Source organism: Mustelus asterias, chromosome 11 (genome assembly GCF_964213995.1).
Source record: "Mustelus asterias chromosome 11, sMusAst1.hap1.1, whole genome shotgun sequence".
NCBI lineage: Eukaryota > Metazoa > Chordata > Chondrichthyes > Carcharhiniformes > Triakidae > Mustelus > Mustelus asterias.
Window position 1 is genome coordinate 105,688,356 of NC_135811.1, and position 15,474 is coordinate 105,703,829.

The window sequence follows — 15,474 nt, forward strand, 5'->3', positions numbered from 1 at the left end:
GAGGGCAATTAGGCATGGGCAATAAATGCTGGCCTAGCCAGCAAAGCCCACATCCCATGAATGAATTTTAAAAAGGGGAACATAGGAGTATGTGTCGTATCCAGAATTTCTGTCTTGAACGTGCTCACTGATTGAGTTTCCTCAGCCCTCTGGGTAGGGAATTTCAAAGATTCACGACCCTCCCAGTGAAGAATTCCCTCCTCATCTCAGTCCTAAATGGCCTGCCCCTTATTCTGAGTCTCTGCCCTCTAGTTCTACACTTACCAGCCGAGGGAAACATCTTATCTACATTTAGACTGTCATGCCCTGTAAGAATTTTGCAAGTTTCAATGAGATCACCTCTCATTACTCAAAACTCTGGAGAATACAGGCCCAGTTTTTCTCACCCTCACCTCATAAGACATTTTGTCATCCCAGGAATTCGTTTGGTGAACATCCCTCTATGGCAAGTGTTACAACCACAGCTGAAGAATCCAAATCCCAGTGAGAAACTTGTCTTACTGGTCATAATTTTTTTTGTCTTCTGAAAACAAGAGAAATCTACTGGTCCCAGAAGCATAGAATTCCAGGAACACTTTGGGGATGTTAAACATTTAAAGATTTATTAACAAGGAGAAAACTTTAAGCGCACAAGATTTAAGTTATATTGTTCAAAGGCTTGCAAAACCGTCTCAAAAGAAACCACTTGCTCAGAAATATAATACCTTCTTGACAACATTGCCTTATAGATTTTTAAACTCCAAAAATCCAATAATATTACCCATGACAAAACTACTGTCACTTTAGTAAAGGCATACCATAAAACTTCCCACTCTTTCACTCTGCTGTGGAAATCAAGAAAATTCAGAAAAAAGATTGCTTTCTGAAACAAAGACTTTCCTGATTTTAAATCATTGGTAATAAACTCTATTTAGAAGAAGCCAAGACTTGGATAACTTTTCTTGGAGTTTGAAAACAAATTGGATGCGCTATAGGGGATGTTAACCAAACTGTAGCTGTGGGTGAGCTTAGCGACCAATTGCAACAATAAGACCAGTCTTTATCATACACAACAGTAGCCCAAAATTAATTGATGACCATGCCGCCAAAAGACTGAAAATTAAATCCTACTAATGCAAACAGTTCATATGCTTTAATTAGGAAACCAGGGCTAAACGGACTAGACTAGTGGGTCTATTTATAATTCCCTTCGCCAGTCTACATGCATGTAGTCTGCTACTTAGACGTTCTGTTAAAAGATTGAAACATTATTTAATATTGCATACTATAAATGCCATTGCTACCTTAGAGCTTGTGTGCAGAGCTGATTCTGGAGGGTAGACGATGAAGTGCCTCAGTGTAAACCCAAAACCTTGAGAGTTCTTCTGTAGCAGCACTGTCTTTGGACCAGGCCATGAAAATATTTCATCCTGCACCATGTTAGCATTTTCACTGGGGCATTTCCCATCACTCTGGGTTTTAGTCTGCAGGAGAAAATGGAGGAAAATTAAAAATACAATCAAGTTAAAAAAATTCTCTAGTTATAATAGTATATTAGCAATATTTCTATTTTAAACAATTTGCATTACAAGCATATCTCAAAACGTTGTTCATCTCTGAGCGATAGGTAATACTATCCATATGCTGTATAATGCAACACTAAAGGAGCTTAGAACTCAAGACAAAGAGGGTTAATCTCTGATAATACCAGGTATGTACATGGACAATCATGCAGATTTATTCATCAGGTCATACATCGAAAATAGAAGTAGGAGTCAGCCATTCGAGCCTTTCATTATGATCATGATTGATTATCAAATTCAATATCTTGATCCCGCCTTTCCCCCACATCCCTAGATCCCTTTAGCCCCAAGAGCTATATTGAATTCCTTCTCGAAATCACACAACACCCCGGCCTCAACTACTTTCTGTGGTAGTGAATTCCACAAATTCACCACGCTCTGGGTGAAGAAACTTCTCCTCACCTCAGTCCTAAAATATGTACCCCTTATCTTCAAACTATGACCCCTAGTTCTGGACTTCCCCACTTTCAGCAACATTCTTTCTGAGTCTACCCTGTATAATCCTGTTAGAATTTTATAAGTTCCCGTGAGATCCTTTCTCACTCTTCTAAACGCCAATGAATATAATCCCAACCGACTTAGTCTCTCCTCGTATGAGAGTCCTGCCATCCCAGGAATCAGCCTGGTAAACATTCGCTGCACTCCCTCTATAGCAAGAACATCCTTCTTAAGGACACCAAAACTGCACAATACTCCAGGTGTGGCCTCACCAATGGCCTATACAATTGCAGTAAAACATCCCTACTCCCATACTCAGATTATCTTGCTATGAAGGCCAACATATCATTTGCCTTCTTTACCGCCTGCTATACCTGTGTGCTTGCTTTCAGCGACTGATGCATGAGGCTGGGTATCCACCTCTCTCAATTTGCACCCATTCAAATAATAATCTGCCTTCCTATTTTTGCTACCAAAGTGGATAACCTCACATTTATCCACATTATACTGCATCAGCCATGAATATGCCCACTCATTCAGCCTGTCCAAATCACACTGACACACCTCTGCATCCTCCTCACAGCTCACCCTCCCACCAACTTTGCATCATCTGCAAATTTGGAGATCATACATTTAGTTCCCTTGTCCAAATCATTAACATATGTGAACAGTTGGGGTCCTAGCACAAATCCCTGCGGTACCCCACTAGTCACTGCATACCAATCAAATAAAGACCCATTTATTCCAACTCTTTTCTTCTTATCCGCTAACCAGCTTTCTATCCATCTCAAGGCACTACCCGCAATCCCATGTGCTTTAACTTTACATAGTAATCTGCTATGTGAGACCCTGTCGAAAGCCCTCCGAAAGTCTGAATTAACCACATCCGCCAGTTCTCCCTGGTGAACTTTACTAGTTACATCCACAAAGAATTCCAGATTTGTCAAGCATGATTTCCCTTTCGTAAATCCATGCTGATTTTATCTGATTATACCACTGCTTTCCAACTGCTGTGCTATGAAATATTGATAATGGGACTCTAGCAACCTCCCTCCTACAAGAGTTTAGGCTCACTGGTCTATATTCCCTGTTTTCTCTCTACCCTTTTTGAATAGCAGGCTTACGCCAGCTACTCTCCAGTATCAGAAACCATTCCAGAGTCCAAAGAATGTTGGAAAATGACCAATGGATCTACTATTTCGCGGGCCATTACTTGAATATTCTGAGATGAGGATTATCAGGCGTAGCAGATTTATCTACTATAAATCCCATTAATTTCTCCAAAGGCATTTCTCTACTAATACTGACAGGCTTCAGCTCCTCACTAAAACATGGGGTGATTCTCCCATCCTGCTACGCTGCTTTTCTAGCGCAGCGGGTTGGGAGACTTTAGCGGAAGCTGTTTAGCGGGCTCCCCACTGAGCACCATGGCCCCCGTGCGTCTCCCAGCGCCGGATTTCCAACGCCATCAGCTCCGCTCCAGAAATCGGCGCTGAGCTGCATAATATATTCAGCAGCTCATTTCCCTACAGTGTCATCAGCGGGTCCAAGCCTAAAATCTCTGGGCTCGCTACCATCCCCCACCCCCCCTCCAGGAGTAGTTCACTCCAGTGGGATTTATTATAACTCCCCACTTTCTGGGAACTGGCTACCCAGCCACGCTGCAGTGAAGTGTGGGCGGGGGGGGGGGGGAGAATTGAGCCCCCCCAGAGGGTGCCCTTGGGATTTGGCATCTTGGAGTGCCACCTGATTCCCTGACACTGCCCAAGGGGTAGAGTGCCAATGCCCAGGGCACATCTTGGCACTGCCCACTGGGCATGGGACATTGCCAAGGGGGTAGAGCCGACTTTTTGTGGGGGGGGGTGGCGATCAATGGGGAGAGTGGGGAGGGCGGTGGGAGTCCCACTGCCGGGTGCAGAGTGACAGAAAGAGGAAGAGCAGCAATCCGGGCTGGCCATCAGGATGGGAGGGTAGCCTGCTGGAGGGGTGGGGTCGGGCGCGGGAGATCGAGGCGGGCCAGAAGGGGGGGTCAGGGCTGGGCCCGGACATGTTCGGGGTGCCAGCAATTGGGCCATATGTGACAGATCAGCGCATGTGCAATGGCTGGCTCAGTGCTATGCTGCCGGCCTCTCCAGCAGGAATAGGCCCTGCCCACTGATTTCTGGAGTGATTCACGCTACTGCACAGAGAGGAGGAGATTCATTTTGAAACTCCTGCTGACAAAAACCAGCTCGTTTTACTCTAGTTTTTATGCAAATTTGACATTTAGAATTTTTTGGGGGGAGAATTGCCGCCCCTTGTTTCTCAGGACATCCGGTACAAGAATGAAATTAGTTCCTCAGCCATTTCGGACTACATTCGTTTTTGTCAATATTTTTCTTGTTACATACATCTAGAAACTTGTACAGTCAGTTTTTATGTTTCCCGTTAGCTTACATTGATACTCTATTTTCCCCTCTTAATCAATCCTTTGGTCCACCTTTGCTGAATTTTAAACTGCTCCCAATCCTCAGGTCGATTGCTTTTTCTTGCCAACTTGTATGCTTCTTCCTTGAATCTAAGAATATCTCTAATTTCTCTTGTTTGGCTATATTTCGGTTTCCACTTTTGCGCCAAATAGGAATAAACAACTTTTGGAGTTCATCTATTCGTTCATTGAATGCCCGCCATTCCCTGTCCACTGTCCTCCTTTCACTAATACTTCACAGTCCATCATGGCCAACTCATGCCTCATACCATCATAGTTACCCTTATTGAGATTCAGGACCCTGGTCTCAGAATCCACTACGTCACTATCCACCTTGATAAAGGATTTTATCATATTATGATCAGTCAGCCCCCAAGGATTCTCTCACAACTAGATTGCCAACTAATCCTTTCTCATTGCACAATATCCAGTCCAAGGTAATTTTGATTTGATTTATTGTCACAAGCATTAAAATACAGTGAAAAGTATTGTTTCTTGCGCTATACAGACAAATCATACTGTTCTTAGAGAAGAAAAGGACAGAGTGCAGAATGCAATGTTACAATCACAGCTAGGGTGTAGAGAAGAATCAACTTAGTGCAAGGTAGGTCCATTCAAAAGTCTGATGGCAGCAGGGAAGAAGCTGTTCTCAAGTCAGTTGGTACGTGACCTCACACACTCTTGTATCTTTTTCCTGTCAGAAGAAGGTGGAAGAGAGTATGTCCAGGGTGTATGGCGTCCTTAATTATGCTGGCTGCTTTTCCAAAGCAGCGGGAAATGTAGACAGAGTCAATGGATCGGAAGGTGGTTTGTGTGATGGACTGGGCTTCATCCACGACCCTCTGTAGTTTCTTGTGGTCTTGGGCAGAGCATGAGCCATACCAAGCTGTGATACAACCAGAAAGAATGCTTTCTATGGTGCATCTGTAAAAGTTGGTGAGAGTCGTAGCTGATATGCCGAATTTCCTTAATCTTCTGAGAAAGTAGAGGTGTTGGTGGGATTTCTTAACTATAGTGTCGGTAGCGGGGGGGAAGAGACCAGGACAGGTTTCTATTTCGTCCCCATTGATGCAGACAGGTGCATGTTCTCCACTACGCTTCCTGAAGTTGATGACTATCTCCTTTGTGTTGTTGACATTGAGGGAGAGATGGCCTGTTCCCTTTTTGGTTCCTCGATGTATTGCTCCAGAAAAACATCCAGAGTACACTCCAGAAATTCCTCCTCTATTGTACTGTGACTAATTTGACTCACCTACTCTATATGCAGATTAAAGTCACCCAGAATCACAAGTGTTCCTTTATCACATGCATCTCTGATTTCCCCTCTATGCTAGTCCCAACATTATCACTATAGTTTGGTGGTCCGTATACCATCCCCACAAATGGTTTTGGCCCATTGGTGTTTCACAACTCGACCCATACAGGTTCCACATTGTCTGTACTAATAGCTTTCCTCAATATTGTATCAATATCATTTTTAATCAACAATGGAACTCCACCACCTTTTCTTTTCTGTTTGTCCTTCCTAAACACTGAATAGTCCTCCATGTTTAGTTCCCATCGTTGATCACATTGGAGCCTTGTCTCCGTAATCTGAACTATATCATACCCCTTTACATCTATCTGCACAACTAATTCATCCATTTTATTTTGAATGTCCTGAGCATTCAGATACAAAACCTAAAGGCTAATACTTTTAATGTTCCTTGTCCCATTCCTATATTTCTCTCCATGTCCTTATCTGATTCTGGCTCTTGATTTCTCTGCTTATCACTTCTTTTATTGTTCTTGTTGCCTTTTTCTCTTGTTCTTGATTCCTACTGCTCTGAATGATTCAATTAATATTCAACAGGATATGGAGATCTTGCATCGAGCCCAAAGCAATGTAGTAATCTTTTGCTAATAATGTCGTAATACTTGACTATATCCTAGAATATATTTTTTATAAAATACGATATTACCTTGCATAAAAACTATAGTACTCTGGGCCAAACTGATCAAATTATCTGATTTTAGTTTAAATCGTGGCTGAGAGGAAGAGGGGTTTATGATTTCTTCCTTGACTGTAAGGAACAAAAGCAGAAGATCTCAATCAGATAAAATCTTTCTCAGACAGACAAAGAAGTGTTTTTCCTGCCTTATTGCATTCCTGTTTGCTGCACGTGCTGAGAAGGGTTATAAAGCTTTAATAAATGGTTCCTAATTATTTCCCTAAACTACTGCTTGGTATCACCTGTATGAAAGTACTTCAGACTTTAAAGATACTACCTAAATGTAAGTTGTTGATGATAATATGAATACCAGCTGCCCCAAGAGACTAAATTATAGACAAATCAGGCCACCTACTCAGACCCCAGGGGAAAATTAGTTTAAAGCGAGAAAAGCAAAATCAATAACTGAGTTTAAGTCAATTACACTTGGAGGCACTTGGAGTACTGAAAAATAAACTTATTACATGGTTAAGAATAAATAACTGCACTTGGATCTGCACCACTGAAGAATAATGTGGCATTATTATTCCATGGTCAACTTTCTATAAATCACTTTATTCCAACTTGCATCCTCTACACTATAGATCAGGTATATGTGTAAAGTAAAGTAAGTAAAGTAAAGTTTATTTATTAGTCACAAGTAAGGTTTACATTAACACTGCAATGAAGTCACTGTGAAATTCCCCAAGTTGCCACACTTCGGCGCCTGTTCGGGTCAATGCACCAAACCAGCACGTCTTTCAGACTGTGGGAGGAAACCAGAGCACCCGGAGGAAACCCACGCAGACATGGAGAGAATGTGCAAACTCCACACAGACGGTGACCCAAGCCGGGAATCAAACCTGGGTCCCGGGAGCTGTGAGGCAGTAGTGCTAACCACTGTGCCACCATGCCATAAGCTTAATCCATTGTCAGTGTTGGCTTCATGGCACTGCAGAGCCATTCCCCGCTCTCCAAAACTCCACATGTGCTAGAAATGGCCAGATAATATATTTTCTGTTTACTAATTCTTGGGCTATGGGTATTACTGGCAAGGCCAGTATTTATTGCCCATCCCTAACTGATCTTGCAAATACATACAACAACCATCCAGTTATGTATTACAGTTGAGCTTTGCTCCAAAGGGAAAAAAAATTCACTAAATATTTTTATAGGATCCTGAGCTTTCTAAATAGAGGCATCAAATACAAAAGCCAGGATGTTATGCTAAAATCAAGCACCCCATGCATCCCGGATATTCTCTCTTCCACCTTCTTCCGTTGGGAAAAAGATACAAAAGTCTGAGATCAGGTACCAACCAAGTCAAGAACAGCTTCTTCTCTGCTGCCATCAGACTTTTGAATGGACCGACCTCGGATTAAGTTGATTTTTCTCTACACCCGAGCTATGACTGTAACACTACATTCCGCACCCTCTCCTTTCTTTCTCTATGTACAGTGTGCTTTGTCTTAGAGTGTGCAAGAAACAATACTTTTCACTGCATACCAATACATATGACAATAATAAATCAAATCAAAAAACCTATGTAAAACACGAGTTCGGCCCCAGTTGGGGTACTGTCCAATTCTGGGTGCCACACAATAGAAACAAAACAAGGAGTATAGATGAGATTTACTAGAATAGTTTCAGGGATGAGGGATTATATTTCCATGCATAAAGTGGGAGAAGATGGGATTCTTCTCCTTAGAGAAGAGAAAGTTATGAGGAGATTTGATAGGTGTACTTAAAATCATGAAGGGTTTAGATAAAGTTGTTAATGTTGGAATCATGTTACAATGAAGTGCATGTTTTAGTTTGTAAGTGAGAGCAGATGTTATTAACTGGGGAAAGATTAGGGAATTATTATTAAGTATAAGAATCAGTTTACACTGAGGAAAAAGGGCGCTCTTGTAAATAAACCAGGGTTAAGGAAAAAACTGGCTTCACATTTGTCTTTTCCTCATTGTACAAATAATAACTTTAACAGAAGTAAACAAAAGTATATGTTTCCAATGGCTGGAACAGCCATAGCCAAGCGTACTGATTTAAGATGGCTGGTAAAACAAACAAGAACTGATAGCAGGAAATTTTTCAGACAAGTGGATAGGATTTAGAATGCATTGCCTGATGAAAGTGGTGCACACAAATTCAAGTCTTCAAAAGGGATTGGATACATACTTGAACAAGAAATAATTACAGGAATGATCTGACCTATACTGTACCACAATTCTATGACAAGAAACTTCTTCTCATATAAGACCATATGACTAGTTGTCCCCCTTCATACTGTACATACGTTCTGGTAAAGGGAAGGGATGAGTGGATAAAGAGAATCCTTTCTGAATATATCAAACTAAAACTAAAGCTCTACTGGACATCCCAGACACACATTTCTGCCTCACATTGTGGAGCTCAGTAAAAATGTATGAAATACAACAATCTATGCAGCAAAAACAAGTCTACCTTTCATCACTCCACTGTAATCAAACATTCAATAAATAAGATTGTGTTTGGTGAAATTTTCATTTGTTGTCCTGTAGATTTAAACTGACAAAAGTCCTATTCTCGAACCACGCAATAAATATTGGCTGTATCCGAAGGAAAACAGTTCACAATCAGAACAAGAGGCAAAACAGATCCAGAACGGATCAATTTTTCATTCACTTTTTACTTTTTTCACTCAATGTCCATGGTTTTGTTCTTCAATGAGCTTTTGCAATAAGTACCCACCAAGTACACATTTAGGAAATTCACATTTCAGGTTTCACTATTTTGAATAGTGAAAATATGCATTTAACAGCAAAACTGTACACATCTTACAAACACAATTTACAAAGACAGGAAACGAAGTAAAGTTTGCCAAAATAAAAACCTATATCTAATGAAGTTAATCAGCAAACCTGTTAACAGTTTTTTCCCTCTACAATACAAAAAACCTACAGAACTTAATTCCATTTACACAGAATAAAGGTACGTCACCAATTAAACTAACCTACACATTTATGTATATTACAGTCTTATGTTGCAAAAGAAGAGTTCAAAAACTCGTTCTACAATTTAACCAGCAATAAAATATGCTGTCATCATATACATACAGGAAATAGTTCCTCTCGAGACAAGGCATGTCACATGAGATTCCTACAAAGATTTCCTGACCACAGGAAAAATGCAGTTGAAATACACAGGAAACATAGGATCAGGACTAGGCCGTTTGTCCCTTGAGCCATTCCACCATTCAATGAGATCAATGCAGATTTGTGAACTAACTCCATTTACCCTATATCCCTTAATATCTTTGGTTAACAGAAATCTATCAATCTCACATTAAAAATTAATGACTGATCTAGCATCAATTATTATTTGCATACAAGTGTTCCAAACCCTACCACCTTTGTGTGAACAAGTGTTTTCTAATTGCACTTCTGAAAGGTCCAGCTCCAATCCTCAGATTATATTTCCTACTCCTAAACTCCCCAAAAAGCAGAAATATTTCACGTCCCCTCTCTGTTTCCCCCAGAACCTTCAAAATTTCAATCAAATTTTTTTTTTTCCTGAATTCCAGGAAACAAAGCCCTAATGTGTAATTCCTCTTCATAATTTAGTTCTTGGGGTTCAGAATTTACAGAAGATCGTAAATCTATGTTGCACTGCCTCCGAGGTGTTCTTCCTGAGGTATGGTATGCAAAAGTCCACATGTGGTCAAACCAGGGCATTGTACAGCTGTAGCGTGACTTCCAATTGTATTACAGTCTTCCAGATGGAAAGGCCAGCATTCCATTAGCCTTTTGATTATTTTCTGTGCATGACATTTAAATGATCTATCTATCTGGACCTCCAAGTCTGTTTGGACTTCCACTATTTCCAGCGTTTAGAAAGTACATTCTCCTATCCTTTCCAGGTCCAATGTTTGCCTATATTGAAATCAATTTGTCACAGTTTTTCCTCATTAATTTAACCTTTTAATATTTCTTTGTAACCTTCTGCTTCCATCTACGCTGCTTACAATGCCACCTATCTTTGTGTCACTTGCAAATGGATATGTTGCATTCTAACCCGTCAGCTATAAAGAGTTTAGGCCTTAAAACTGAATCCTCTGGGTCACCAATGGCCACCCATCCTGCCAATTAAGACGACCTTCCTTTAAACCTATTCTTTCTGATGTCACACCACCAGTTTCCTCAGCAGGTCAATAATTTGCCTTCAATTCTATGGGCTTCAACTTCAGGCAGCAGGTTTTTTTATGAGCAACTTTATCAAATGTCTTCAGGAAGTCCATGTCGATCACATCCATTGATGTTTCTCTGTCAACCACTTTATTCATCTTTTCAAAAAATTCAGGGCGATCAAGCATGACCTATCCTTTATAAAGCCATAGAAGCACAGAAACATTGAAACTAGAAGCAGGAGGAGGCCATTCAGCCCTTTGAGCCTGCTCTGCCATTCATTTTGATCATAGCTGATCATCGAATTCAAAATCCCCCCCCCCCCCATATCCCTTTAGTCCCTAGGGCTATATCTAATTTCTTCTTGCAATCAGACAACAGACAAAGTTTTGGTCTCCATGCTAGCTTCCTCTGATCAGTTTTCACAGTGTTCAGTCACTCTATCCTTAATTATAGACTTTAGTAACTTCCCACCAACAGGTGTCAAGCTCACTAAAATCCTTGGTTCTCTTTCTCACCTTTCTTCAGTAGTGGAGTGAAGTGCAATTTTCCAGTCCTGAGAAATGATTCTCAAAATCAAGGGTATTTTGGAAGATTATAGTTAAGGCATCCCTAATTTTCACATCTACTTCTCAAACACTGGGATGTAATCAATCTAATCCCAGGGGATTATCGCTCTTTAGTGTCATTACCTTCTTTATTACTGTTATCATGTGTAATTTTGCCAAGTCTCTGTCCCTGATTCAATATTAGCATGCTATCCTCTTCATTCGCTGCATCAATAGCACAGTTTTTATAATAAACTCTAAACCATACTTGCCAAGAATTTAGGATTTTATTCCTATTTCATTTTTCTGAAGGCTCAGTGTTGGGTGGATACATTTCCACAGCCACATTGTCCAAATGGACATACTTCATTAGTGAGTTCAAACAAATGTCAGCGCAATCACCATTTACAGGAACTATCCTCACCCATACATACAGATTTTACAGCCTTGCTCGTCCCAAAACCGTAAAATCCAGCCCGAGATCAACGGACTTTTCCATGGTCCGCCCCTCGCCCACTCCGATACCTGGGGCGGGTGGGCGGGTAAAATTCCGGCCAGTTTCCAGCTGGAATCAGTAAATATTGATCAAAAGCAGGAAAGAGGACTAATGGTTTCTCTTCCTAGCCGTGGGGCATACAAGTTACATGTAGTTCCATCATAGTTGAGATTAGCTTTAGTTGATGTGGGCTTGAAGTGAAACCCACTCACTGTATCCTATCCTCTACATGTCACACCAGGTAGTGTATGTACCAACTGAGCCACATGAAAGTTCTTCATTATTAATAAAATGCATGATAAGAAAATATACAATGCAGTGCTCCAACTATTTGACCAAATGAGAACAAAGGCAGTTACCTAGCTGTTTGGATGACCTTTCTCCTGATTGCCAGTACTAGTTGCTATTCTGATTTAAATACAATTAAAAGCAAAACAGAGATTGATAGGTTTTTGTGCATTTATCCATTCTAACAGCCAAATGGTGATAATCAAAGACCACTTATCTGCCAAGAACTATCTTCCAAAACTCCAAGGTAGACTTAAAATAAGTGAAAAACAGCAGAAAAATTGATAGATACAATACTCATTCTTTTACAAAAATATTTCCACCTTCTTGCATCCCAGCCAGAAAATGTTGCCATTATGTACCATAGATAACCTTTTAGAATTATTTTCATCTGGACAAGACCTGACAGGTATTCAACAACTTTAAATATAGCTTAAAATGCACGGAAAGTGAACTGTTGTTGATATGAACATACTACTACTTATACTGCAATGATCGCTCAAGTTTCAGCTAATTTCAAAACTTATTCAATTAGAGGGAGGTGGTGGCGCAGTGGTATTGTCGCTGAACTAGTAATCCAGAGACTCAGGGTAAAGCTCTGGGGACATGGGTTCAAATCCCACCAGGGCAGATGGTGAAATTTGAATTCATTTAAAATCTGGAATTAAAATCTAATGATGATCATGAAACGATTGTCATAAAAGCCTTTTGGTTCACTAGTGTCCTTTAGGGAAGAAAATCTGCCGTCCTTACCTGGTCAGGCCTACATGTGACTCCAGAGCCACAGTAGAGTGTGGTTGACTCTCAACTGCCCTCAGGCAACTAGGGATGGGTAATAAATGCTGGCCAGCTAGCAACGCCCACATCATTTGAATGAATAAAAAATAAAATCTGATCTGATTGGTTTGCTGGTACCTCATGTGTTCAACAGATTTTGCATAGCTTTAACTTGGGTTATTTTATGTAGTGTGTAAGACATGTTGTGCATTATGAAAAATTGTTTAATCCTTCTGTAGTTACCACAATAACTTAGATATACTATTGAGGATCACTTCACAAGCATCCATATTGGTAAGTTTATCTGAAACTTATCATGAACCAATTAATATCCACACTTTTTAAAAATTTATGTCTGGGGCTTAAGATATCGCTGACTGGCCAGCATTTATTGCCCATCCCTAGTTGCCCTTGAAACTGAATGGCTTGCTAGGCCATTTCAGAGGGCAGTTGAGAGTCAACCACAGCGTTGTGGCTCTGGAGTCACATGTAGGCCAGACCAGGTAAGGACAGCAGATTTCCTTCCCTAAAAGACACTAGTGAAGCAGATGGGATTTTACGACAATGGTTTCATGGTCATCAGTAGATTCCTAATTTCAGTTATTTTTTTATTGAAATCAAATTCCATCACCTGCCGTGGTGGGATTCAAACTCGGGTCCCCAGAACATTAGCTGAGTTTCTGGATTAAAAGTCTAGCAATTACATAAATAACTGAAGCACTTAATGGATTGTACCAATAGAACACACCATGACTTAGTGAAATATGATTTTTTTAAAACACTGCTGTAGTAAACATACTCCTGACTGTTTAAGATACTGACTATTTAAGCCCATCAGTACAGCTTCCTGAAATATATCATTATACTGACATTTTTCTACAATCTCCTCCTTGACTTCCCAAGGAACATTTCTGTAACTCCAATTCTAATCAAAGAAGAAAGAAAGAGCAAAGAACAGTACAGCACAGGAACAGGCCCTTCTTCCCGTCCTCCAAGCCTTGCGCCAATCATGATGCCGGCCTAACCTAAAACCATAAATCAGTAGTCATAATATTTTGCTGTATTTATTATGATAATTTTTGTGCAGTTAAATGCATAGCCAACTAGCTTATTTCCTGACAACAGTTAATCCATGTGGCTCCGTTATTTAATGGAAACATACCCATTTTGAGCAGCTACCTAGGTTAAAATCACATCACACAATAGCAAGAAGTCAACAGCCCATCAAAAATTAAAGCTGAACTATGTGGCCAGTTTGTTTTATAGACCTTAGTATATTTGCAATTATTTAAACTGGCACTTAGGTTGCTTTAGTGTCTCCACACGAGCAAGAACTAATGTGTAGGGCTCTAAGGCTACAGATCAATTGATTCTTCTAACAACCTTTTTGGAACAAATCAATGTTATTTGACATTTTTATTCTTAATTTCATTTTTACATTTGTTCTAACTTGCAGAGCTGATTTCAATTTGGAAATTTGAATTCCATACAATTAGCGGACCCGGGACTGAATTCTCTGGGTCTGCGAGCATCTCCCTCCCCTCCCACTGGAAGTGATTCACTCCAGCGGGGTTTACTCCTGCTCCCCACTAACAGGAAAGAGGCAGCCCGACCCCGCTGGAGGGAAGAGAAGCCACTGAGGTCCCCCCCAGGAGATTGGGGGTGGGGGCCTTGGGCATTGCCTGCCTGGAAGGCTAGCTATGGGGGGCTGCGGGGAAGGCCAGCAATCAAGAAAGCCGACAATGCGGTTCCACTGCGCATGCGCCGATCTCCGCGCTGATAGATCGGCGCATGCACAGAGCAATGCTGCCAGCCTCTCGGACGGTAATAGGCCCCGCCCACAGATTTTCAGAGTGAATCACGCCAGGGAACTAGAGTGTCAGAGATTCATTTTGGAAATCACGCTAAAAAAACAGCGGGATTTACTCCTATTTTCCTGCACGTTGGGAACTTAGAATTTTTTTGGGGAGAATCCCGGCCCAAATTGTTGGATTATTTTTAAAACTTAAGCTTGCTGCAGATTACTCTTTTCAACTTTCATGGTGTCTGCCCTATGGATCTTAGCCCTTCATCCAATATTCTCAATTTAAAAAAACACTAAGGCTCCACCTATTCACTTTTCCCCAAAGATTACAGCAATACCCCATTACAGAAATTCAGTCATAAACTATTTAGAATATTAAATCCCTAATAAAATTGCATTTGCTGTACTTTTAGCATCTCATGTTCCCTAAACAGTCATTATAACCAAGCTTAGGTGACATTAAACCTGAACAATTTTGATAAAGATGCCAGTAACAATTATCTTTGGGACATGGATTACACTTAGAACCTTCTAAATAGTGTTAATAACATTTTTCTTTTTCAAAAGGCACAACTGAAATGTTACACAGTGACTTAAGATAGAAAAACACTGGCACTTTGGGCACTCACCAGTTCATTTCCTCCCTTTCATTTTAATAGACAGGAAAACTGCGGACAGGTTGAGTGCAGAAGTGATAATATCCTGTCACTAGGTACATGATACAAATAGCTACTAAACAGTAAGGCAAAAATTTGTGGTAGAATTTTGAACCATAACCAATTTACAGGATTAGAATCAAACAATCAAACTGGAGGAAAAAAATCAGGTGTTTTATCTCTTTAGTGGGTTTTGCGAATATACCGAGGAAAGGGGATTCCAGGGAATAAGTAGATAGTATGTAGTCTCATCAAAGTACAGATAATTTTGCTCTTGGAGCTGTAATTTATAGATTCATAGAATC

General features: G+C 40.5%; 1 protein-coding gene across 1 annotated transcript in view; it reads right to left on the reverse strand.

Moving 5' to 3' along the window:
* The window catches only part of LOC144500763 (rho GTPase-activating protein 23-like), a 369,135-nt gene that overhangs the window by 185,106 nt on the left and 168,555 nt on the right, over positions 1-15,474 (reverse strand). Inside the window, exon 2 of the mRNA XM_078224177.1 lies at positions 1,284-1,463. Within this exon, the coding sequence (XP_078080303.1) occupies positions 1,284-1,463 (180 nt within the window). The remainder of the gene's footprint in view (positions 1-1,283; positions 1,464-15,474) is intronic.